The 24838-nt window shown below is 40.3% G+C and overlaps 1 protein-coding gene across 3 annotated transcripts in view; it reads right to left on the bottom strand.

Annotated features, from left to right (window-relative positions):
* RCAN2 (regulator of calcineurin 2) overlaps positions 1-24838 on the bottom strand; it is a 246135-nt gene that overhangs the window by 200004 nt on the left and 21293 nt on the right. For all 3 annotated transcript variants that reach the window (XM_036317025.1, XM_036317024.1, XM_036317026.1), the window contains exon 2: positions 5333-5559. In XM_036317025.1, the coding sequence (XP_036172918.1) occupies positions 5333-5557 (225 nt within the window). In that variant the 5' untranslated portion in view covers positions 5558-5559. The remainder of the gene's footprint in view (positions 1-5332; positions 5560-24838) is intronic.

Raw genomic sequence — 24838 nt, 5'->3', positions numbered from 1 at the left:
TCCTTCGTTTCCAACAGATTCAAGCTGCTCATTACAGGAAAATGCCTTTCATTGTGCTTCTTGACGCCGTAGCCATTCCAGACTGGTGATGCGTCCATTCTCCTTTTGGAACATGGAGTGTGGGTGCATTTTTATATATTCTACAACCTGCTGTCTAAAACTCCTGAGGCCTGACATGTTAGGGATTCAGAATTTGGGGATTTGGAAATGGAATATGTACATATGCTCATATCAGGTGATGCCCTGCAAGGTCTGAGGCAGCCGCCACAGTTAAGACAGGAATATTTCTGCAGAGAGATGGATGAATAGTCACACTAGAAGGAGTTTTCCATCAGTACGGGTTAGATTTGGAATGAATTAGGTCAAGTAATGTTTTCCTTTCTCAAAATGGTTATGAAGAAAGGCTGGGTTTTCTGAGGTTTTCAGTTTTCAGTGCTGATAAGGGTTGGGACCTGCAGTGGTGAAGTGCAAAGCAAACACTCACATTTCCCTGCAAACTAAAGTGGAGACAAATCTTATGCGGGGACTAAAGTAAAAATCACAACTCATCAGATTTAACTTTGAAAACCCTGGAGGAAATGCTGCCAGCGTGAGACTAGACCAGAGCCTCCTCAGTTCAGCTCAAGAAGAAAGAACTGATATATTTAGTGGTCACACCTTTGAACAGTAGGGTCGTCACAGCCATTCACAATGCATGGAAATGATCCACTTATGAGAAGCACAAAGCCCAGGAGACCAATAGAGCTGGGTCTCTTATGCTCATTCTGGTAGAATATATTCTTTAATGGCTGGCAGAAATGACCCCTTGTTGAGAAAACAAAGCAAAACCTACCAAAAAAAAATGACAACAAAACCTTGTGCATATTTGTGCATGTGCACATGTATGTGTGTGTGTGTGTGTGTGTGTGTGTGTGTGTGTGTGTGTAAGGCTGTGACTATAGTTGAAAATATATGTCCTTGAATTTAGCATCACTGTGACCATGTATTATGTTTATTTCCTTATTTTGAATCATTCTCTCTTGGTAGCCTCTAAACTCAATGAATTTATGCTATCTGGTTCACCACCGCAACTCCAAAGCGAAGTATCATGCCAGGTTTCATTAAATATTTACATATTAAGAGGCACAGTTGTGATGTTTAAGAGCACAGACTCTGTCACTTGGCAGCTGAGGTTTGAATCCCTGCTGTGCTGCTACTAGCTGCGGGACCATGGGCAGCCTCTCTGTGACTCAGTTCCTCATCTGAAAAATGGGATACTTACTATATCAATGTAGATGGACTAAGACTTAAATAATACTCCAACAACAAACCCCCACATCCCAGTGCCTTAAAGTGACAAAGCTATTTTTTCCTTGTCACATTACAAGTTTGTCATAGGTTGGTCAGGACTCTCTGTGTAATCCATTCCTCACTGCATGACCCAAGCTGCCTGAGCAGGCAGAGCTGGCACTACCTGGCACAATGCCAGTTGCCCTAGTGGAATGAAAAGAACATCCTTCAGGATCAAACATTGGTAATGAAATGCTTGGCCTGAAAGTTACATAGGTCATTTCTACTTACACATTGTGCAGAACTAGCCAGAGGGGTCCAGGGACCACAACCCTGCTATGTTCCCGGAAGGTAGAAAGGCCAAAAGATACCACCATCCTAGGGCTTTCATGGCTGTTAAAGGGCTGTGGCCATAAAGCATTTGGAAGAGCATCTGGCACCTTGCTACATGCATATAAGTGTTTGCTACTGCCATTATTATCATTGAATTCATATTTTTTGGAAGCCGTTATAAAGTCAATGTTTAGGCTTCTCCTTTTTAAACTGAATTTGCCTAATGATGGGTTTTCTGCTGTTCTCCTTTGGGTATCAATGAGTGCCAAAGTCCCATCGAGCAGACCCTTACCCACCTTCATTATAGAGCAGTGATGGAGAACCTATGACACGCGTGTCAGAGGTGACACGCGAACTCATTTTTTAGGTTGATTTTTCTTTGTTAAATGGCATTTAAATATATAAAATAAATATCAAAAATAAAGTCTTTGTTTTACTATGCTTGCAAATATCAAAAAATTTCTATGTGACATGGCACCAGAGTTGGGTTAGGGTTTTTCAAAATGCTGACACACCGAGCTCAAAAGGTTCACTATCACTGGTATAGAGAGCAGCCCACAAGACTCCCCTCCAGCTCACCTGTCTCGAGATGACTTTTGCAGCCCAACTGGATGCAGAAAAGCAAACCCAGGTGAGCATGCCAAAGGGAAATAAACCCTAGCAACTTCCAGGTGCTGCGAGCTGTGAACATCCTAGCTCTAAATGTGTTTCACACAAAAATATTTATGCTTCAAGCTGCAGCATGCATACAGCAATCTGTATGTATAGGTTTCAGATGCCCATTTCCTCCAGCTCCGGTTCTCCGTTGTGTTAGATAAACAAATCTCAACCATTGGGCCCATAACAAGCCGCACTGAAGTATGTATGTGCTCATGCCTAGCAAATGCCTCAAATCAAAATACAATCTCACAGAAAAGGAGTGAGCATCATGGCCTTCACAAGGCTGTTTTCAAAGTGTTCCTTAGGTGCCAGAACTTAGAATTTAAATCGGATAGCAGGAAGGGGCATCTCAGACTCTTTGTCACTTTGATAAGCAGGAACAAACATAACCAGAAGATAATGTCCTCTTACCTATATTAAGAGCAGTACAATTCAGTACCTTTCAAGTCACCTCAGAAAGAAAAAGGGCTTAGGAGCAGTGTCTCAGACAGGTGGGAAAATAGAGGAAAGATGGCTACAGAAGCAAAACCTTTCATTCCTATTCTGCTAAGGAAGTTAAAATGCATGCTTTATAAGAACGGCAAGAAACAAGCTAAATCTAGCTCATCAATATCAAGAAAAAAGAATTCTGCCCAAACAAGTTACACATGTTACCGCTTACCCACCGGGTCCTCTGAAATGAACACTAAGCATCATTTCTGCTGCCTTATCTCCCTGATATACTCCCAGGCACCTTCTCAAAGCCAAATATTTTAGCCAATCACCATGGCCAGCCTTGCCCACAGGCAAAAACAAGTGCTAAAAAGGCTTCTTGTTTTTTATCCTCTCTGCCTAAAAATATCTCCCCACCAGTATAGCACAGCGCCCCAAATGTGCACCCTTTGGGAAAGATAACTATCATCAGACTTCATGGTTCAGAATCATGAACTTTGGAAGTTGTCGTAAGAAGTTCCTAAGAGAGTGGTGAATATGACAATAAGCTTTATTAAAGCAGTGAAAAAAAAATGGAGGTAAAGAGAAGACAGTATGGAACTTGAAGACAAACATGTGGCAGTGAAAATGAGGAACACTTTTCCCCCTAGAATCCCAAGGATCATGCCTCCTGGCTATTGCCAACTCATGTGGTATCTAATAATCTTGCTTTGTCACCTTTAAACTGTATATATGTAATTAAATCAAAAGGTAATCTGTACCCGATTATTTTATATCCCAGGACCTAGCAAATCTCCATTTCCTGTCTGATTTAATAAGTTTAATCATGTAGACATTGGCTAAGTATAAAATTCACCTTCTTGGCTAAAAATGTGATCCAAATAATTTGAACCTCGTTCCACTGAACTACATATATACATCTGGTTGATTTCACCTCAATATTTTATCAAGGTTATTTTAAAACCAAATATTATCTGTCAAGATGCAAAGTACCAACTTTGTATTCAAAATAAATGAGAATATTTTGTAACCCTTGATTCAATGACAGATTAGAATATCAAAATAGATCTGGGCACATTGCCATGAACTCTGCCCAAGCCTCAGGCTTTCCACATAACCAGTTCTGGTCCCTGATCAGCCTTTCTTGAGCAGCACTCCTGAATGAGATTAGCTCCTCCGAGGTGTTGTTATTGTTGTTGTTGTTTTAATCTACTGGGAAATAGTTACTCAGGAAAGAGTCAAAATCCCCATTCAACCTCTAAGGAAAATCCTTCTAATTGTTGATATTCAAGTGAGTAGCTGATAAAATGAGAAAACATGGAACCTTGTTTCATAGTTAGCGTCAGGTAGATTTCAGGGGAAATTACTTGCTCTGAGTAAATTACAATCTGTGTTATAACCTGGGTATAATCCACGAGTAAAATTCTCAGTTTCTGTGCTATTTTCTGACTTCAGATAATCCAGTGATGACAGCTCTGGAGGTTCTAATCACATCTAAGTGCTTGGATTTCAAGCTATTTTTAGTCCATTTTTTTCAATCGTTCAACTCCAAAATAATAGCATTATAAAAACTATCTTTAAATAGCTTGAAATAATTCCTAATCCTCTGGGCTATCAGAATTGCTTACAAAACTCATAAAATCCACAGGGAAAAATACCATAGGTAATTGTTTTCAGACAACAGAGTTTGGACTTCAGCAATTGGCAAAAACTGTTTTTGAAAGAGTAAAATCATAAATCCTACCCTTAACCTCACACAGAGCCACATACTTCGGTTTTAGAAAAAAGGCCTTTCTTTCCCAAAATGTCGGCCATGTTTTATAACATAGGATAATAGTGGATATTTACAATTAAAAATCCATGTCCACAAGGGAAAGTTTGATCGTTTGATCTACTTACACAACACACTTAAAAAGTCAGAAAATTCTGAAATGGAAGATCTCCAACAGAATCTTTACTCTGATTTCCAAGAATACTTACAATAAATCAAGTTTGTCTCTTCAAGTGGGAAACTTCATTTTCTGGGAAATGCTTGTACACAGACAACCTCATTCTCCAATCATTTCAAATCAAGGAGTTAACCACTTTCATTCACATTCTTATAACACACGCATAATAATTCCATCCTCTGTGGAATCAATGAGCAGGATTCAGAGGGCCAACACCAAATTACCTTTCTTATAACTGCTGCAGTTCTTGGATGAAAGCTATTTTTAGAATATTCATCCAACTTCAGGAGAGATAGGGATGAAACAGAGCTAGTGCTGTTTTGAGAAAGGTAAATTATGTTGTTGGCATAATAGGGGAAGATAATTTGATAATTTCTTTTTTTTATGACATCTGTTTCCTACCCCAAGGGAGCCTGCAATCAGTGTTCCTAACACCACTTGTTTTGTTAGAGAGACCTGTGAGTCGCAGAGGGCAAGATTTGATTCAACACAGTCTCATCTACCACCTTGTCATCAGTACCTCCAAAGTTAGCCAGTCATAGAACAGGCCTTTCTCCTCCTGCTCTGTGAGCCAAGAATAAAACCAGCTACAAGTTTCAACCACTTCAAAATGTCAGTCACAAGGGAGCCATGGACATATTTTGGGCTAATGCCACAGAGCCCATGTTTCAGGAGCAGGAAAGCCTTACCTTGCTCTCTTCTCCTTCAAACACTGACTGGTGAACGTTGCATGCAAACAACGAGTTGGGGAGGTCGTTGAAGTCGGTGATCGCTTGGAAGGCTTCTTCCGCGAAGCACTGAGTTACAGCCCAGTCCCTGTCTATGCAGCAGAGCAAGAACAGTCCTCCATCGTCTGCGATGTGCCCTTGCTGCCCCGGGTTCCTCATTCCAATGAAGTAAGAGTCTCCCCTCATACCTGAGGATGCAAAGCCAAACATGTGTCAGAGTAGAATTTGATGATTCCTTAAAACTTGGTGTTCAGGTCACGGCACTGGAGAGTCTGGGGCAGAGCAGGGGAGGAGGATCAGGAGGAGAATCAGGGGCTATTGGAGACCCAACAAGTTCATGTTATCCCCTTAACCTCTGAGTCACAATTTCCCATACAGCTCTGCTTCTGGGCAAGAACCAGTCAGTGCTATGGGATGAAAAAAATCCAAAAACAATCCTCCAAAAGGAGTTGGAAGCCAGGGGCTCGAGCCTAGGTGCTAGTGTTTACTAGAGGCGGGACCTGGGGAAGTTACACAGTTAGTTATCTGAGCCTCTGCTTCATCATGAGAGTCAAATGGACTCAAACAGAAAAACATGTGCGCAAGAGCTTTGATATGTTCGTTACATGATGAATTTATACACCACCACCACCAATGCCTAGACTTTATTGAGTTCCCGGAACTGTTCTATGATTTACATGCATTAAACAACCCATCTAACCTTCACAATAGTCTATGAGATGGGTTCCAATATTATCTCCATTTTACATTTGGGAAAACTTGGGAACAAAGCAAGGTAAGAAACGTTTACAAGGTCAATGGCAGGACTTGGATTCAAACCCAGGGAGTTTGGCAACAGAGCTCACTTTTCTATAACTTAGAAATGAAGCAGATCAAAATTAGTGCAAGTCTATAGTTAAGGCAGTGCAATCTACTTCGTTTCCACCTGAATCCTGATTACAGTTACTCTAATAATTAACAGTTTACCCACTATGAGGACTCTCACACACACACATCTTCTGCATGGGATGCTTACTCTAAGTAATTTGTGAACCTTGGATCTTGAAAAATCAAGTACTATTTTGGCTCATCACCCCCAACAGGAAGCTTTCTAGTATTAATCTCATCTGTGTTCCATAATTTGATTTCCTCACTCCTTACATTCAAAATTCTACCCAACTGCAACCAGTTGGAAAGTTTGTTTTTTTCCCCATTTTTTGATACTAGTCTATAATGCAGTACATTTTATCCATCTCCCCTAATACTTCAAGGAAGAGTCCCTACATTTTTCTTTTGGGGCCTATCATAATAATATATTCAAATGTCAATATTTAGAGGCCTAGAAGGCCATACAACTTGCCCATGGGTATGCAGGTAAGACTGACAGGCAGTTATGATGTGGCTCCTGGATCATCTTCTGTAAACTCCTTTTCCCTAACCCCAGCATTGCACAGCCTCAGAGTAAAGAACAGAAAGGTGCTACCATGAGATGTCACTCAGTCCTCCTGACGTTTAAACACAAAGTCTGGATTCCCCCAACCAAATAAGTTTCTGCTTATATTTCCCTTGAACTCTGGTGATGAGGTTATGATTTTTGTTTTTATTTTTCCTGGAAACAAAACCCAAATGGGACCCTGATAAGCAGTATTTTTGATAATATAAATAATGCATTATATATAAAATCTTGGGCCTAGTTGGGACAGAGCCAAAAATTGGAAGAATTTGAAGTAGTAGCTCTAAAGCCAGGTCACTGTAATTATGGTCAATAAAAATCTTATTCTATATAAAATATAATAAAACCATTCCCATATTCTAAAGTTCTTAAAACTCTAATTAATGCAATATGTTATGTGTGGGAATCAATAAAATATTTATTCTAAATAAAAATATGGTACGCATTTTAAGCTTTGTTTTGTTCTGTGGTTAATCCAAAATATATGAATATTTTTAACTAGAAGGAAAAACTTCAATGAAATACTTATATGTATTTATTTTTCTTTATATTCAATTATACTGTTCCCTCAATATTTTAGTATAATATACATAATGGCCATCATTTATTATTAGAGTATAGTTATTTTAATAGTGAAAATAATAACTAAGAGCATTAAAATAGTATTATTTTTGATAAGTGGATTATAGAAAAATTTTTAGATAATGAAGTCAGAATCATCTAGTGGCATGAAACATAGATATTAAGTATCAATTCTGATTTTACTTTTAATCCTGTCCCTCTTATTTACAAATTTTTAAGTTAATCAAAATGGATCCAAAATGTTATTAAGCAGGTCTGAGAATGTTGCAATTATTCTTTTTCAAAAAGAATTAAAATCTATTGCTGAACAAATTAACTAAATAGATCAAATAATAAGCCTCACTCAGGACTCATTTTAATCTACTTAAATGGTCTTAATTTCTGTTCTAAATTGTAACAATAAGATTATCTTCCTGAGACTTTATTTTAAGCTAATTACTTTCAGTAAAGATTTAAAAGGTGAATGCATTTTGGCAAACAATCTATTCTATTTCTATGGAGAAGTATTTGTGAAGTCAGAGCTTTGAACAAAGAAACTCTAACTTCCAGCTCCATTACTGACTCACCTCATAATTTAGAAAAGTCAACTGATCATCCTATGACTCAGTTTATTCCTATAAAATAGAGTAGGAAGAGGCGGAGGCGTAAACTAGAGATGGAAGAAGTACTCAAAATCAGCATTCACCACTACATAAAAGGATATGCAACATGAAATCCTATAAAGAGACACCATTATGATAATCTCAGAGCAAGACTATTATTCTTTGGTATGATCACTCACTTTTAGTAAAGCCAAATATGCAGAAAGAAAGGGAAATTCTGAAGATTAAAAGAACTCCCTAATAAAGAAATGCAAAGGTCCTACCATCCAAAACTAGTTTCTCTTTCTAAATTAATTTTAAAACTCTTAAATATTGTGAAATATCTTTTGAGGCAACAATTGCCTCATATTACAAGAAGACCTACATGTGTTGTCCTTATTTCTAAATCTGAGGTTGGTTATTCAAGAGAAAAGAGCTGCCTTCGGCTCAAGGGGCAACTCTTCTGGGAATTCTCCCAACCTCCCCCACGGCCCATGAAGGTGGCCTCCTTGCTTTGTCCTTCAGTGGCCTGCACAGCCTTCTCTCACGGAAGTGCCCTCACTGTGACAACTGTTTTACTGGTCTATGTCTCAAACCAGATGGCTATTGATGGATATTTCCTTAGAGCAGAGGCTGGACTGTCTTCATCAGTGTGTACATTACACTTCACATTCAGCCTGGTTCGTCTAGAAAGCCCTCAAAATGATGTCTGACTGAATTAATGAATTATGTAAAAAGGAGTCACTTTCAGGAAAAAACAGACCATCGAATGAGATATAATGGCCGATTTGAAATATGAACACTAATAATATACTATTTATTTCAAATGTATATACATGAATAATGGAAAGCACCCAATCATTTCAATTCAAGGTTTGGTTTATGTAATTTTATAAATCAAAGATAGCAAGAATTATTCAAAGGATTCCTCTCGCTAAAGTTTTTAAAAATCTGTGCAGTATAATTAAAATAACATTTACGGTTTTGATTACATGAGTTCACTAAGAAAAAAAAACTGAAAAAAATCATAATGATATACAAAAGGAAAACAAAATTACACGCTAATTCTACTATACAGAGAAAACTCTGCTAATTACACCATAACCCTACTATACAGAGAAAACTCTGCTAATATTTTGGTATAGTCAGTTTCGGTGCCTTTCTCACCTGTATAATTTTTTTAAATAAAATTGAGATTTTGCCATTTAGTATTCGGCTTCTTTCAGAAAACATGGAAATAATCAAGAGCCGTTCCCTCTATCATTATATATTCTTTGAAACATTCATTTTAACAGCCACAGAGGAGCCCAGTGCCATAGTTATTTCACCATTCTTCTGTTCGACTTTTGGAAAGCATACATTTCCAGCATCACATGCATCAGGAAAAGGAAAACCACTATCCACTTGAATAGCCTCCCCTGGGAGAACCTCAAAATGTCTTTCTATGCAAAGGAGACATCTTATGAAACACTGGAGAGAGCCCTGGGGGTGTACTTGGGCTCTAGTCATTGTGCAAACTGGTGCCTCCTGGCTGTGGGTTTCTTGTCAACAAAATGGAGAAACACTGGGGCCTTGTCTACTGTGTGACCATCAAATGAAATGAAGCAAGTGAACGTCTTCTGGAGCCTCCAAGATAATATTTGAGTGAGAGTTATTTATTACCATGTGTAGGCTTGTCAAGAGCAAGTCAGTAGTGGAGGAACCTGCCACTACAGAGAGGCTGCCATCTACTTCTGGCAAGTGTGTAACTAAGTTTCCAACTTCCAGCGAATGTGCATGAGGGTTAGGACCATATCATTAAAATGAGGAACGATTAGAGATACCCCTTGAATATTTGATATGAGCCTAGTTGGAGATTCCATTGGAAGGGAAAGATATTCTTAAGAAAAAAATAAAGTAATTAATATAAAAGAAACAAAACAACCATGCCTCTCCCCAAGACACCACCAACAGGATAGATTATTTAAATGTTACAAAGTTAGTGGCACTGAGAATATGAATTTGACTCACTTTAATGGAGAAGGAAGCCTAGAGAGAGGAATATGTTTTTCTTTTTTAAAAAATTTTATTTATTGAGAGAGAGCGAGAGCGAGAGCGAGAGATTTGTTGTCCCACTTATTGATGCACTCATTGGTTGATTCTTGTATGTGCCCTGACTGGGGATAGAACCCACAATCTTGGCATATTGGAATGATGCGCTAACCCAATTGAGCTACCTGGCCAGGGCAAGAGTTTCAACTATTTCATTACTTTTCTATAATGTGAAAATTATTTCATCCAAGATCCTCAGATAACCTAAAAGCACTTATGAATGGAACATTAATGAAACATTAAAATTGAGACAGTATGTTTCCTACTGTTAAGACTAGCCACCTGAAACTTAAAAATGCCTATTCAGTGTCAAAGAAATAGTGATTGAATAAATGGTTGTTGTGTAAATAGTAGATAAATGTTCTCTCGCCCAATAAATTTGGATGAACTAGATATTACTGGGTTTCTACACGTGGAATTAATCTTTCCAAAACTCCCTACTTCCATTCCTAACATTTATATGTACAATTAAACTCCAGGAAGGGACCTCAAAAAGACATCTGATTCTGTTGGGTATCAATATTGTCCCAATGTTGACAATATGCATGAGTTTCAGAACCCTAAAACATTACATTTTTCTAGGAATAGGGTAGAACTCATGAAAGTGGGGAGCTGTGCATTGGCTCATATGAGTCCTGGTCTAGAAAGTCTTAAGCTGAATATAAAAGGGGGGATTGCTAAGCCCAGGAGAATGGCAAAGAGCCATGACAAGAAAAATAAGATTGTAAACATCCATGGAGATGCTCATCCTAGCTTCACTATCAAGTAAAATCACCCCATAAATAGTGAGATGTGTGATCTGTAAAAAAGGCTGTTGCCACACTGGAAGGAGTGGGGTAGTGATTATCTCATCTTGAGTTTCCTCATATGTAGAAAGCATCAAGGCCAATTCTGAGTACAACCCACTACAGGAAAACTGGAATTCTTTCTAAGGGGACGATCCAATCTTATTGAGAGGCCAAGGGTCATGTCATCTAAGAAACAGGTGCATGGGAAGACACAGCAGAAGGAAGCATAGGAAAGAAGTCTCAAGCTAAATCACAGTTGCTTTCAAATTCTGGAAGAGGAAATAAAATTTTTGTGTATGGCGTTTAGGGAGTAGAAGTCTAACCAGAGAGAAAGAATTCAATTTAATAAAAGGAACGATGGATCTTTTAAAAATTAAACTTAAAGTAGAAATGTCTGGTCTCATGTCTAAGGGAGTAACTTGTATAGGTGCTCCATGGAGCAAGTAACAACTTTGGCAGAATGTCACAGAGGGAATCCAAGGACCAGGGAGACGGGTGGTTGGCATTTCCTAAGGTGTCTTTTCACCTTGAGATTTTTATCTTTCTAGCATTGAAAGAAGATACACAAGAAAAGAGACCTCTCTTTATCTCTGGGCTTGAAGATCCTCAAGAAAGGGGAACATATAACCTTTAACAAAAGCTTTCTCCAGAGTTGAAACCTTTAAATTGATGCTCATAACAAACCTGCCTATATTTTTCATCTTCCAGGTTATTCAAACTAGAAGGTGAGATTTTTAAAAATAGGAAACAATGATCCACAAAGGGAGAAAAATGAGCAAAACATACAAAAAGCAACTTAAGTTTGGGTTTATTTTTCCTTAGACAAAAGAATGCTAATGATTTAATTCATCTGCTTTTAAAATTAAGAACAGGAACCTAAAACTTTTGCAATAAGGACAACAAAACAGGAACAAATATGCCTTGAATCCATGTTAAAGCCAGCCGGGAGGATAAATAAGGAAATAGGATAAATGGAAATGATTAATGAATAATTCATTATGAGTTTAAGTTCAATTTTAATTGGAAAACAAGTAAATGGATTATGAGAGATTAGTTAGTGTGGAGGAACTGAAAGACTGTAGTGTCAACTTGAATATTAATGTAAAACTAGGAATGCAATATAGTATTAATTAGCAGTAGAGAAGATATCGCTATAGCTATTTTTAGGTTGAATATAAAGTTAAATGAATCAAGTTGAAAGTTTTAAGCAAGTTAAACTTCTTCTGTGTTTAAAATTTCTTTCTCTCTAAAATTAAGTGATTCTTTCATGATACCTGGGATAAAGCAAGCCTATTAAAAGAAAAAGTGTATATGAATAGCAATACTCTTTTTACCATTAAATCATTTAATCAGCTTTCATTTTTGGTCTGGCTTTTGGGTGAGGTCCTTTTGACACTTTTTGGTATTTTAATATGTAGACCCTCTTAGGAGTAAGCCGGACCTTATACTCACTTTTGTCCTTCTAACAGGGAAATAGAAGTATAGTATTAGTAACCAAAAACCATTCCAACCATCCTGAGATACAAAGGAGAGTCATGATATTCTTAGGTTGTGCTCCATAGAAATCTGTTAGAACTCTTGCTGAAATATAATGGAACCTATTTAATTCAAATGCAGAATTTTCACATCATGCTATTCTTGATACCATATGGGATTGGTATTGAAAGAAACAGGACCAAGCAGTTTTCAACTCATAGATTTCAAAGGAAATTATCCACATTTCTCATTCACGGCTCCCTTCAGGACACCTCTGGAGCCACTGCTCCACCTTAAGCTCCCTAGGACAATATTTCAATTATCCATGTATTGACACTATTATTTTTCCATGTATAAGACACTATTATTTTCTAAAATCCTTAGACTGAAAATTGAGGGGCATCTTATACACGGAAGTCAGCCGAGGAGAGAGCCGCGTGGGTGCATAGCTGCCCATACTTGTCAAACAGGCTTCCTCCAATGACGAGCCTTATTGTTACTGACGTCAGCTGATGCCATAATTGGAGGTGGAGGTGGAGAGTGCATAGATGCAACAGGAACCAGAGCATTCTGAGCCCATAAAGATGTCAAAAAATAAAAATATAAATACTGGTAAGCAATTATGTTACTCTGTAAAATCAAATGGAATGTAATCAGCTATGCAAAAAGAGCATGGAAATAGGGCTGCAGAGAGACAATTTGGACCTCCTTCCACTGAGTGTATGATCAGACAGTGGAGAAAACAGGAAGAACAACTCATTGAGATGCCAAAAAAGAAGAAGGCCCTAAGAGGAAAACCAGCAAAATGGGCAAACTTGGACAGAGGCTTAAGACTTGGATTATGGAGCAGTGCCAGAGTGGCTTATGTGTGTCAACCAAGCTTATTCAATGTCAGGCAAGAATGTTTGAAAGTGAAATGAACATTGTTGATTTTACAGGAAAGGCAAAATGGTGCTTCAGTTTCATGAGGAGAGAAGGGTTGGCCACAAGAACACGAACAAAGTTAGCTCAGAAAATGCCACCAGTTTATGAGGATGATCTCACATATATAGACAATAACTCAGAAGAAAGCAGTGATACAATAGAAGTTGAAGAAATTGATATGCCTGGAACTAATAGTGATGAAGAAGAGAGCAGTGATGCAACAGAGGCTGAATAAAGTGATATGCTGCAAATCATAGTACTGGTATGTAAACATTACGTGTGGTAATTACTAAATAAAAATGTGTTCTGTTTTATGTTTAAAATATTGATTTCTTAATTTTTGGTTGGAAAAGTGGGGGGGGGGGGGGTGCTTTATACACAGAAAAGTAGGCTAATACAATTCCCCAAGGAAGCAGCTTTTTATAAAGTCTTATAAAGTTGGGGGTGGGGGGGAGCAAGTTGTTTCCATCATCTCCTTTTGCACTGGGTTCTACAGCTGTGATGGGACTACAAATTCACCCAAGGTGTAATGTCTTTACCCCTGTATGGGTTTAATGCCCATGTTCTCCCAAAAAGAGTTACAACTCCTGTATATTCTTCCAATGGACAAAATAAAAAGGAAAGGAAGACCCTCAAATTTATCCAGGATCAGACAAGACAAACTGGACATTTGTATTCCATTCCCACAAACCTGACATCTTCAAGAAAATGTGATTCAAACAAGTTTGCTTCACGAGAAATGAGGTAGAGGAAATATCATATATATATATATATATATATATATATATATATATATATATATGCCTAATATGCAAAATGTCCCCTCAGAGTTGGACTGGGAGACAGGGAGTTCGATTGTTCACTATGATGTGCACTGACCACCAGGGGGGCGACGTGGAAAGAAGGAAGGCCCTAGCCGGCAGCCGGAAGGCCCTAGCCGGCAGCCGGAAGGCCCCGATTAACCGTGATCTCTAGCCAGGCTTAGGGACCCTACCTGTGCACGTTTTCATGCACTGGGCCTCTAGTCTTTTATGAAGGATATGAACATGAGGAAGTTGTTCTTAAAGACAGAAAAATATTTCTACAAAGATTAACTTACAATGAAACATAAGTTCATTATATGAAATGAGCAAAAACTTTGGTCATTGTATTAGTCAAGGTCCAGTAGGAAACTGAGGGCATGCTCAAACACAACTACTTAAAAGGGTTTAAAAAGAGACCGTTTACAAAGGTGTGGTAAGGCTATGGAAACTCACAAAAAATAGTGCAAAATCTTGGGCTGGTGCTACCACAGGTCTGAAGAGGTGAGAGGAGAGGAAGTGTTTTCAGAGCAGGGAGACATGGAGGGTTGAGCAGGGAAGCAGGTTGCTGCCCAAAACTATGCCTTTTGGAGGTAATGATTATTTTAAGATGGTTATTTTCAAGAAACAGGACTCAGAAAAAACCTTTGACCTTCTCCCTAACTGCCTAAAAGAATTTAGATAGAGGACCTGCTCTAGGAAGAGAGAGCTATCATCATAGGTTACAGGAGTTTTATATGAACTAGTGTGTGATAGACAAGGAGGAACCTAACAAGGTCCCTTGAATCAAATCCTGTGTCCCATCACTAAAGATGTCTCAGCAAACATGTGCTTAACTACATTTGCTTTTCCATCTCCATGTGAATTGCCTTCCTACCCTTTGAAGTCCAAACCACAACTTCTTTTTTTAAAATATACATTATTTTTTTTTATTTCAGAGAGGAGAGAGACACAGAAACATCAATGATGAGAGAGAATCTCTTTTTTATTTCAGAGAGGAGAGAGACACAGAAACATCAATGATGAGAGAGAATCTTTGATTGGCTGCCTCCTGCACGCCCCACATTGGGGATCGAGCCCACAACCCAGGCATGTGCCCTGAGCAGGAATTGAACTGTGACCTCCTGGTTCATAGGTTCATAATCAACAGCTGAGCCATGCCAGCTGGACAAAACCACAACTTCACCACGTCATGTAAGCCTCAACTGCCGGATTTATTCTAAGGCTCCATATTCTTATGGATCCCCGTGTGTGCATATGTAATAAATTTGGTTAGTTTCCTCTGTTTGTCTGTCTCATGTCCATTTGATTAACAGACCAGCCAGAAGAACTTGGAAGAGTAGAAGGAAAATTACTTTACCTCCCCACAGCTATGATGAGAGGGTTCCCTGACAGACCTTTGGTTGAGGGGTATAGCCAATCCACAGTGGCACCACAAAGAGGGTGCCAGAGAATAAATGCCTTTCTCTCTCTCTAATCTGCTGGCAACTTCCATCAGCCAAACCAGAGGGCAAGGGAGCTGCAATGTGGAATCCATGGGTCAGCTGCTGGGGCACAGTACAGAACAGAAAAGGCTGGAGGGAGTTTTGCTGGAATCAACTAGAAACTTCACTTCTAACTGGCTAACGGTCTAGAAATTTCATATGTTAATTTCAATGGAACTTGATTTTGAAATTTAAACCATTTGTAAGGTCACAGCTCAACTAGAGCCTATGTAATGTGGCTACAGATTCACCATTTCTGACTGTTGCCCGCCCCTCCCTCCCCTCCCTGCTAAGAACAAAAAGAGTGGAAGGGGAAGGAGAGGCTCTGTGTGGTACCCTCTGCCTGCACCATCTGGAGCGTGTATTCTTGAACCCAATCTGGAGGCAGAAGGCCATTCTTTCATTTGCTGCTGTAAGAAGCTTAAAGAAAGTCCCATGCCTCTGGATGAGACAAGTAATTATATGCAAAACAACTTTTCACAGGAGAATGACACTTCACAAGTGAACAGCAAAGCAGGCGAAGGTTGCTATGGTAGCCAAAGTAAGATTTATCCTGTCATCTTTCACCTTCGGCTTTCAGATGGTACACAGAGCAAGCACATCAGGAGAAATAGAGTGAAAAGGGAAAAGAGCGGGAGTGAGACATGCAGCACCTTTGAGGAAAATCAGTTAAGAAAATTCAATTTCTTTCTAGTAAGAAAAAAGCCCGACTAGAAGGCTGTCTGGAGGGTCAGGGGTAGGGTGGATAGATGGTCAGAATCATCAGAAGGCCGAGGAGGCAGGTTTCACTTCCCCTGATAAAATTAGCAGATCATACTGGCTTCATTGTAATGGTTTTTAATGCAAGAGAAAAAAGGAAGAAGAGAGAGAGATAAACCTCAGTGCCCAGCACACAGTATGCCACTTCCCCCCTCAACTACAGCTATAAGTTCATGTCACTTCCACATTAAAAATCGTCTATAACTCACTATGACCAAATTCAATAAAAACAGTTCTTTAGCCCAAAAAACCAAGACATCCCCAAGAAGATTATAGAATTCCTATCCAAGTGTGTCTCCTCTTTCATTAGTCCTGAGAAAAAAGCTCGTCCCAAAAGCATCATGTTCCAGCTCTGTCAAAAGTGATAACAACAGCAACAGCAGAAAACAATTACTGAGTCTTTCTTTGTTCTGAGGACTTTATCTGCATCAAACTTATAGATGGTTGTGTGGCCTGGACCAGCTGCTCAAGCCTTCCTCCCTTCCCAGCTTTTCCGTTGCTAACCCCCACCCCCACCTATCAACACTCCACTCATCCTGAAAGCCGCTGCCTTCAGACCCGACTCAGCTTCAGCTGCACAAGGTGAGATCACCGCTCTCGTGGACTCCATCGTCTCAGAACACTTCGTTTTGCCTCTCCTTGTACTGTTCTTATTCTTAACCTTGCACTCAATGTTGTGTCTTCCCCACCTGGATAACCCTAGTAGCACCTAAACAGGGCCTTCATACCCTTGGAAGGTAGCCTCTGACATTTCTTGAATGGAATGAAATTCAAGGAGTTCTGAATTTAATTCTCAGCTTCCCAACACACTAGCGCTCTGATCTTGGGCAAGTTACTTAACTTCTCTGTGGTCAGTTTCCTTGCCCATAAGGTAGGCATAAAAAAGAGCGTAACCCTTAGACTGCTGTTTTGAGGATTGAATAGCTAATAGAAATACAGTGGGGCCTTGACTTACGAGTTTAATTCGTTCTGAGACGAGCTCGTTAAGGAGCTCGTTAACTCAAATTACTCTATCAACTCAATGCAAAAAATCGGTGGAGAGACAGCTGGTATCTCAAAAAACTCATTAGTCGGGACACTCGTAAGTCAAGGCCCCACTGTAAGTCACTTTGAACAATGACTGAGACACGCTGTAAGTGCTCCATAAATGATAACTATGATTAGCATTGACCACCTTAGTGCTCCACAGAGCAACTCCATAACTATGTCTCACGTGACACAGGAGCTCTTCTTCTCTTTCCTAGTCTTCAGTCTTTTTACAGGTAGAGAGGCATAGAGTATAGAGGAAAGTAAAGTGGGCTTTGGTCTGAATCCTGGCACAGCCACTTTCTAGCTGTGTGCCTTTGGACATGTTACTGAACATCTCTGGACAGTGTATGCAATATGGGAACCATATGGTACCGACTTCATAGAGCTGGCATATGGATTAAATTAGTTACACATCCTCCCCCCAGTCCAAAAATCCACCAATTTTTGCTGGGCACACTATTTTTCAGCTCTTTAGAAGAGGTGGTGTTCCCACAGTGAGAACTGCAAGAACTTTGAAGTCAGACAGTCCCAGACTGAAATCCCAGCTCCCCATCCATTGCTGGCTGACCATGAGGAAAAGACCAACTAGTGGTGGCAGCTGGGGCCTGGACACCAGGTCTGAATCCTCCTTACACAACCATTTTACTTGGTCATTTTAAGCAAGTTGGTTTCACTCACTCAGCCTCCGTTTTTAGACCTTTAAATCAGGACAATTGAGAGGTCCAACTGGGATCATCCTGGTCAAAAACTTGGTCCAGAGGTCAGCAGCCATGATCACTCAGAGAACTCTAGCACGTGTGATGACCACTGGCTTTCCCTTGTTAATCTTATGATCAGTTGCACCTTAACTGCTCACCTGTACTTAGATAATTGTTTACTTTTCAGAAAAATATATTCTGCATTAGCCCCAGTGTTTGACATAACTTTGACATAAATATCAGGACTTCCCTTGTGTTTTCTCAGTCCATGTGCTTAGCTTTCGAGTACTTTTCCTGGTTCAGACTTAAAGTTGTACTTGCTATTCTCTTTCCTTTCTGCACCATTCTCCACCTGAGATAGAAACACCATCAGTGGTTAACCAGAGACTCCAGGGTACTTCACAGGAAGGTTCTCACCCCACCACCAGCCAAGCGTCCTCCTGCCTGGGAGGGCTGCCCAGTGCCTCTTTCTGCTCTCCTCTCTGAACATGTGTTGTTATTCACAACATTTGGCAAAGCGAGCCCATTTATTGACGTTTTCACATCTCCTCCCATATGTTGAGCATTCTTGCTTCTTCCTGTAATGGCTGGCACCAAGCACAGATCTTGATCTGTGGTGTTGGCAAAACAAATGGAATATAACACCAGCAGCCTCTACCCAGAGCTATGGCTATTCTCTCATTCTCTTATTTATTCTCTCTCTCTCTCTCCTAATAGACACCCCATAGCTTTGCTCACCTTTGATTATTTCTTTCTCAACTATGTGACTTTCTGAATCAGAGATTTCCATTGTCTCCTGCTAAGTTAAATCTAGAAGGTAGCACATTCTCATCCTTCCTTTCCTTATCATACAATGCTAGGGTAATTCACCAATTCACTGCTTTTTAAATGAATAAATAGTAACTACATAATTTTTCTGGCTTTATTAAGATACAATTGACATATAACATCATGTAAGTTTAAGGTGTACAATGTGATAATATGATACATTTATATATTACAAAATGATGACCACAACAGAATTAGTTAACACCTCCTTCACCTCACATAATTACCATATCTTTTCGGAGTAAGAACATTTAAGATCTACTATCTTAGCAACTTTTGAGTATATAATTCAGTCTTGTTAACTATAGTTACCACACTATACATTAGATCCCCAGAATTTATCATCTTTTAACTGGAATTTTGTACCCTTTAACTAGCATCTTCCCATTTCCCCCAGCCTCTGGCAACCATTATTCTACTCTCTCTATGAGTTAAGCTGTTCTAGACGCCACATATAAGTGAGGCCATACAGTATTTGTCTTTCTCCATCTGACTTATTTCACTTAGCATAATGCCCTCGGGGTCTATCCATGTTGTCACAAATGGCAGGTTTTCCTTCTTGTGGTTGAATAGCATTCCAGTGTGTGTGTGTGTGTGTGTGTGTGTGTGTGTATCTTCTTTATGGATTCATGTGTAGATGGACATGGGTATATTGGATGGAAATTAAATCAGTATCTCAAGGCAATATCTGCACTCCCATGTTCATTGAATCATTAATCACAATAGCCAGGATAGGGAAACATTCTACATCACTAGTCCACTCTTGACCTGAAAGTCAGTCACTGCCCTGATTGATTTAGGTCATTTTAAAATCCCTGCCTTCCTTTTATATTCCTTGATTAAAGTTGTTCCTTCTCTTTCCCTCTTTCTTTCCTTTACCCTCTCCCTCTCCCTCTCTCTTTCAAGCTTACAATCACAACATCGGGTAGGTTCCTACAGGAGCAAATGCTGGTTGGACTTCAGCATTGCAAACCAGATGCTCTCCTCCTCTCTACATGGAGCTGCCTGCCCTCAGCCTGTTCAATCAAGAGCCCCAATGAGAAGCCAACACAGGCTGCGCAGTTTTCCTCCACATCATCAGAAAGTCACAATTCAGATGACCCATAATTCATCCCCCACTTCTGGTACCATGTGTTGTTTACAAGAAAGAGCTGACCAAGATTCTAGCTTAGAAAAAAAAAGAATAAAACCTTTATTAAAGTCCTTCCTGGACTGTTGCAATTGGGACCAGTATTCTAAGGGGCCAATTCCCCTCATCTTTCATCCCCCCAACAACTGATCAGGGGCCAGCTCATGAGGCTAGAACCCATGTTGGTGGTAAGGTATCTGGGGAAGACCCACAGAGGGCGTAGGGGGAGAGACTGAGCCAGTGGAGGGAACAAGTTGGAGCAGCCAAGTGAGTTGAATCACTTGTGTACCTTTGAGAAATGGTGGCAATCTTCTCTCTACATTGTCAGGCTCTACACTGACTTATGCCAAAGACCATGCTTGAAAGGAAGTGGAAGGAAAATATACCTCATCTTCTACTTGTCCAAAAGAGCAGATGGAAACACTTGAAACTTTGACACCATGACAATCAAGATGGCCGCTCCACCGCTATAATCTGCAGACTCCTGACAAAGACAACTAGAATAGTATGAGGAGCCTGCCCACACCCCCACATGATATTGGAAGCTCTTTACACCAGAGGAGAAAACTAGGGCCCTTCACCTTCCTGCTCTCCTAACCAGTCCCAGCACCATTCCATATGCTTAACTGGAAAAACAGCAACACAATTGAAGCTTCTTATTCATAAAGATGTGAAAGATCAGTGCTAACCACTGGGTCCTGAAGCCCAATTCAGTACCAGGAATGGGGCAGCATGAAAGATAAGAAACATTATTTTAAGGTAGCTTGTCTTTTTGAGAAACTACTGTATTCATATAGTTACCTAATAGCTCTATGTTTCAGATGACAGTGTTTGTCACATAGCAGATACTCAAAAACATTTGTTACATGAATCTAGATTGTTCTCTATTTTCCCTCTTTCCACCAGTTCACTTACTTTCTCGTCTTCTCCATTTTTTACATTTCTTAATTAGTTTTCTTATTGCCCTTCTTCCATTAGAACCTTAATGTACAATTATCTCAAATACTAAATATGAAGCATTAGTAAGTGTATGGGTCTTTAAAAAGGATGTGGAACATGCATAATATGAGGGTAAACAAAAGCAAGTCTAGTTGACTATGTAAACATGGGTTGCCCTTGGTTAGAAGTGGGAGGGTGATCTCTGTCCTCAACATGTTCAGCTTAATCTTTGCTCCCTTCCTTCCTGGTGTTCTCACCCATCAGCACCTTTAAGCACAGTTATCCTTCCAAATATTCTACCAATCTATTGAAACTCCTGTAGTGTGACTATAATATCGGCATCTGTTATTTTCTATGTTTTACATAGGGACGTCAGGAATGTGTGTCTGAGAAAAAAAGAAAGGGTGAGCCATGTAGATATCTGGGAAAAGGCTTGCCAGGTAAAGAAGCTGACAGAAAAAAAAAGGCTGTACAGGAGGAGGAGCTTGGCAGGTTGGAGTCCTCTGTGCTATGTGGTGGGGAAAGGAGGGTGGTGAGAAATGCCTTCAGGGGAAAGCAGGAGACTGGACATGTAGCACCTAATGGGCTGTGGAGAGGACTTTGCTATCTGCTCTGGGATGAGAAGCCACTGGTGATTTTGAATAAAGGAATTTGACAAATTAATTTATGCTTTAAAATAATTTCCCTGGTGGTTATTTGGAAAATAGACCAAGACAGCAAGGGTCAAATGGGAGGACCAATTAGGAAACCATTGACAGTAATCAGGCAGGAGGTGATGGTGACAAGAGACCAGAGAGGTAGCAGTTGAGATCATGAGATTCTGGATATTTTTAATGTACTAGGCGGCATCTTTGGATGAATTGGATATGGAGTAGGGAAGGATCAAGGATAATGCCAAGGTTTTGGCCTGAGTACCTAGAAGCACAAAGCTGCCATTTACCAAGATGGGGAAGACTAACAGAGGGGCAGGTTTGGAGGAATGAAATCAGAAGTTCGCTTTAGGACACATTGCAGATTCCTATGACTCACCTAGGGGATGAGCAGTTAGTGCTCCAAGCCCCATTTCAGGGGATACTTAAAGCCATGGGACTGATACTTAAAGCCATGGGACTGAGTGCGGGAGTTGAGGAAGAGAAGAGGTCCAAGGTACAAGCCTGGGAACACACCAGCATTTTACAGGAATAACAATGGTAGCATCCCCTGGGTGTGTTGTAAGGAGTCAATGAGATGGTCCACATAAAACACTTAAAACAATACTGGGAGTCTTCTTGCACAATCAGTGACCACACACGCACACATACACACACACACACACACACACACACACACACACATACACACCTCTTATCACCTGTTAGCCCCTGTCTCTACCACAGCCCATCCCAGGGACCTGCACCTGGTGGAAGTTTTCAGAGTGCTCAGCAAGGGGAAGGAGGTGGGAAAAAGGAAATCTTGTGTTCCCCATGAAGACCAGAGGGAAAAGTGTGCTGGCTTGTATTCTAACCTGGAATTCTGAACATTTTCCCACAGCAATATAAACAGTTTATAAATATCTCAAACCAGAAATCCAGTACTTTATCTCAAATACATCATGCATAGATAGAATAGCCTTTTGGCCTAGCCTGAGGACCTGGTCATAATTTATGATGTTTCCCTGAGAAAATACAGTCCAAATCGCAAACACTTCAATAGAAACCTACATTTAAGAGGAAACAGGTTGCTTCCTTACATAAAAGCACACATATATAAATTCTAACGATGGATGCATGGGACTTCCTTTTAACAGTAACTTTCAGGCCCTAGCTGGTTTGGCGCTCAGTGGATACAACATCAGCCTGCGGACTGAAGGGTCCCAGGTTTAATTTTCAGGCTTGATTACCAGTAGTGGGCATGCAGGAAGCAGCCGATCAATAATTCTCTCTTATCATTGATGTTTCTATCTCCCTCTCCTTCTCCCTCCCCCTCTGAAATCAATAAAAATATACTTTAGGAAAAAAAAAGAAGAATAGATCCATAGAATGAACAGAATATCAAAACAGAAGCAAACACATATGGAGATTTCACATACGAGAGAAACAAAAAAAAATCAATACAAAAATGTTTTTTTAATAATGACTTTGGGACAATAGCATTTCTCTATGAAAAATAAAATTCTCACATTCACAAAAAATAAATTCTGAGTGGATTAAAGATAAAAGCATAATATGCAAATCGACTAAATGGCTGAATAGCTGAACAACCAGAGGACCTTCCAGATGACCTTCTGGTCAAAGCAGGAGCTGCAAGGGCCAAGGCAGCAGCTGGGGCAGCTGCAAGGGCCTACCCTTGCATGAATTTCGTGCATTGAGTTTCTAATATCCTATCTAATAATAGACAAACATGGTAATTAACCATACCTCTGACATGCCTCCCATTGGCTAATCAGGGCGCTATGCAAATTAACCGCCAACCAAGATGGCGGCTAATTTGCATATACCGGCTGGGAGCGAAGACTGAAGGCACTGTTGAAGGAAGCCAAGCAACTGAGCCGAGGTAGTGGAGATGGGCAGGATAAGAGCCCCGGAGACGGGCGAGGTGGGATCTGCAGAGAAGGGCGGGGTAGGATCTGCAGAGAAGGGCGGGGTAGGGAGCGGCTGAGAAGGGCAGGATAGGAGTCGCGGAGATGGGCGGGGTAGAATCCGCAGAAAAGGGCGAGGTAGGATCTGCAGAGAAGGGCAGGGTAGGATCTGCAGAGAAGGGCAGGGTAGGAGCTGCAGAGAAGGGCAGGGTAGGAGCCGCGGAAACAGGAGCGAAGCCCTATTCTTGCAGGAATCCTCCTGCAATGGCCCTCTAGTCTACACTAATAAAAGAGAAATATGCAAATTGACTGTCCCTCTGCTGCGCCCACCAACTAATAAGAACAAGTATGCAAATTAACCCCACAAAGATGGTGGTTAATTTGCATATACAGGCACGGAGTGAAGACTGAGGACAGCGTAGAAGGAAGCCAAGCACTGCAGAAGGGAGTGAAGCGGTGGAGAAGGGAGGGAGCTGAGGCAGCGGAGATGGGAGCGGAGCTGACTGAAGACTGAAGAGGTTTGACTTCTCCGCTGCAGCCAGAGCAGAGAAGCCAAGCCTCGCTGCTGTGGCTGGACCAAAGGCCTGGGTCCCAGGTGCCAGAGGAAAACCAGTGCCAGCAGCCAGGGGAAGAAAGGCCTTGCGTGAATCTTCATGCAATGGGCCTCTAAAAAAAAAAAAAAAAATATATATATATATATATATATATATATATATATCAGAGAGGAAGGGAGAAGGAGAGAGAGATAGAAACATCAATGATGAGAGAGAATCATTGCCTGGCTGCCTCCAGCATGCCCCACACTGGGGATAGAGCCCACAACCCAGGCATGTGCCCTTGACGGGAATCAAACCTGGGACCCTTCAGTCCACACAGCCCTGAACTCTTAGGAGTCACATTTTAGGACAATTTGATTAGCTACATGCATGTATGCTTATCTGTTTCCATAAGCCATGTTGAAATGTACACATATATTCATGTGTCCTCCCATTAATTTGCAAAATCCTAAAATATACCCAGGCTTTCCTCTCCTTTTTCTCTAGTACACTGTAGAGTACTCTATGATGATCAATTATGACCCTACTCTATATTTTCTCAATAGCAAAGATTACACTACAAACACGTGCAAACACACACACACACACACACACACACACACACACCTATCTCAATACTCAGCATACAATAGGTACTCAATAAATGTCTAGAGAACTGAATTGTTTAACAGGCTGCCTTTTTTTAACTGAGCTATTTTTCCTTCTCTTTATCATTTTTAATGATTAACTATAATTTATAAACTACCAATAAAATCTCATAATTCAATGGGCTGAACTCTTCCATATCACTGCCAGGGACCAAATGCTAATAAT

Source organism: Myotis myotis, unplaced genomic scaffold (genome assembly GCF_014108235.1).
Source record: "Myotis myotis isolate mMyoMyo1 unplaced genomic scaffold, mMyoMyo1.p scaffold_m19_p_7, whole genome shotgun sequence".
In the NCBI taxonomy this organism is placed as follows: Eukaryota; Metazoa; Chordata; class Mammalia; order Chiroptera; family Vespertilionidae; genus Myotis; species Myotis myotis.
The sequence above is the reverse complement of the archived record's forward strand: the minus strand, read 5'-3'. Positions and strand labels throughout refer to the sequence as shown.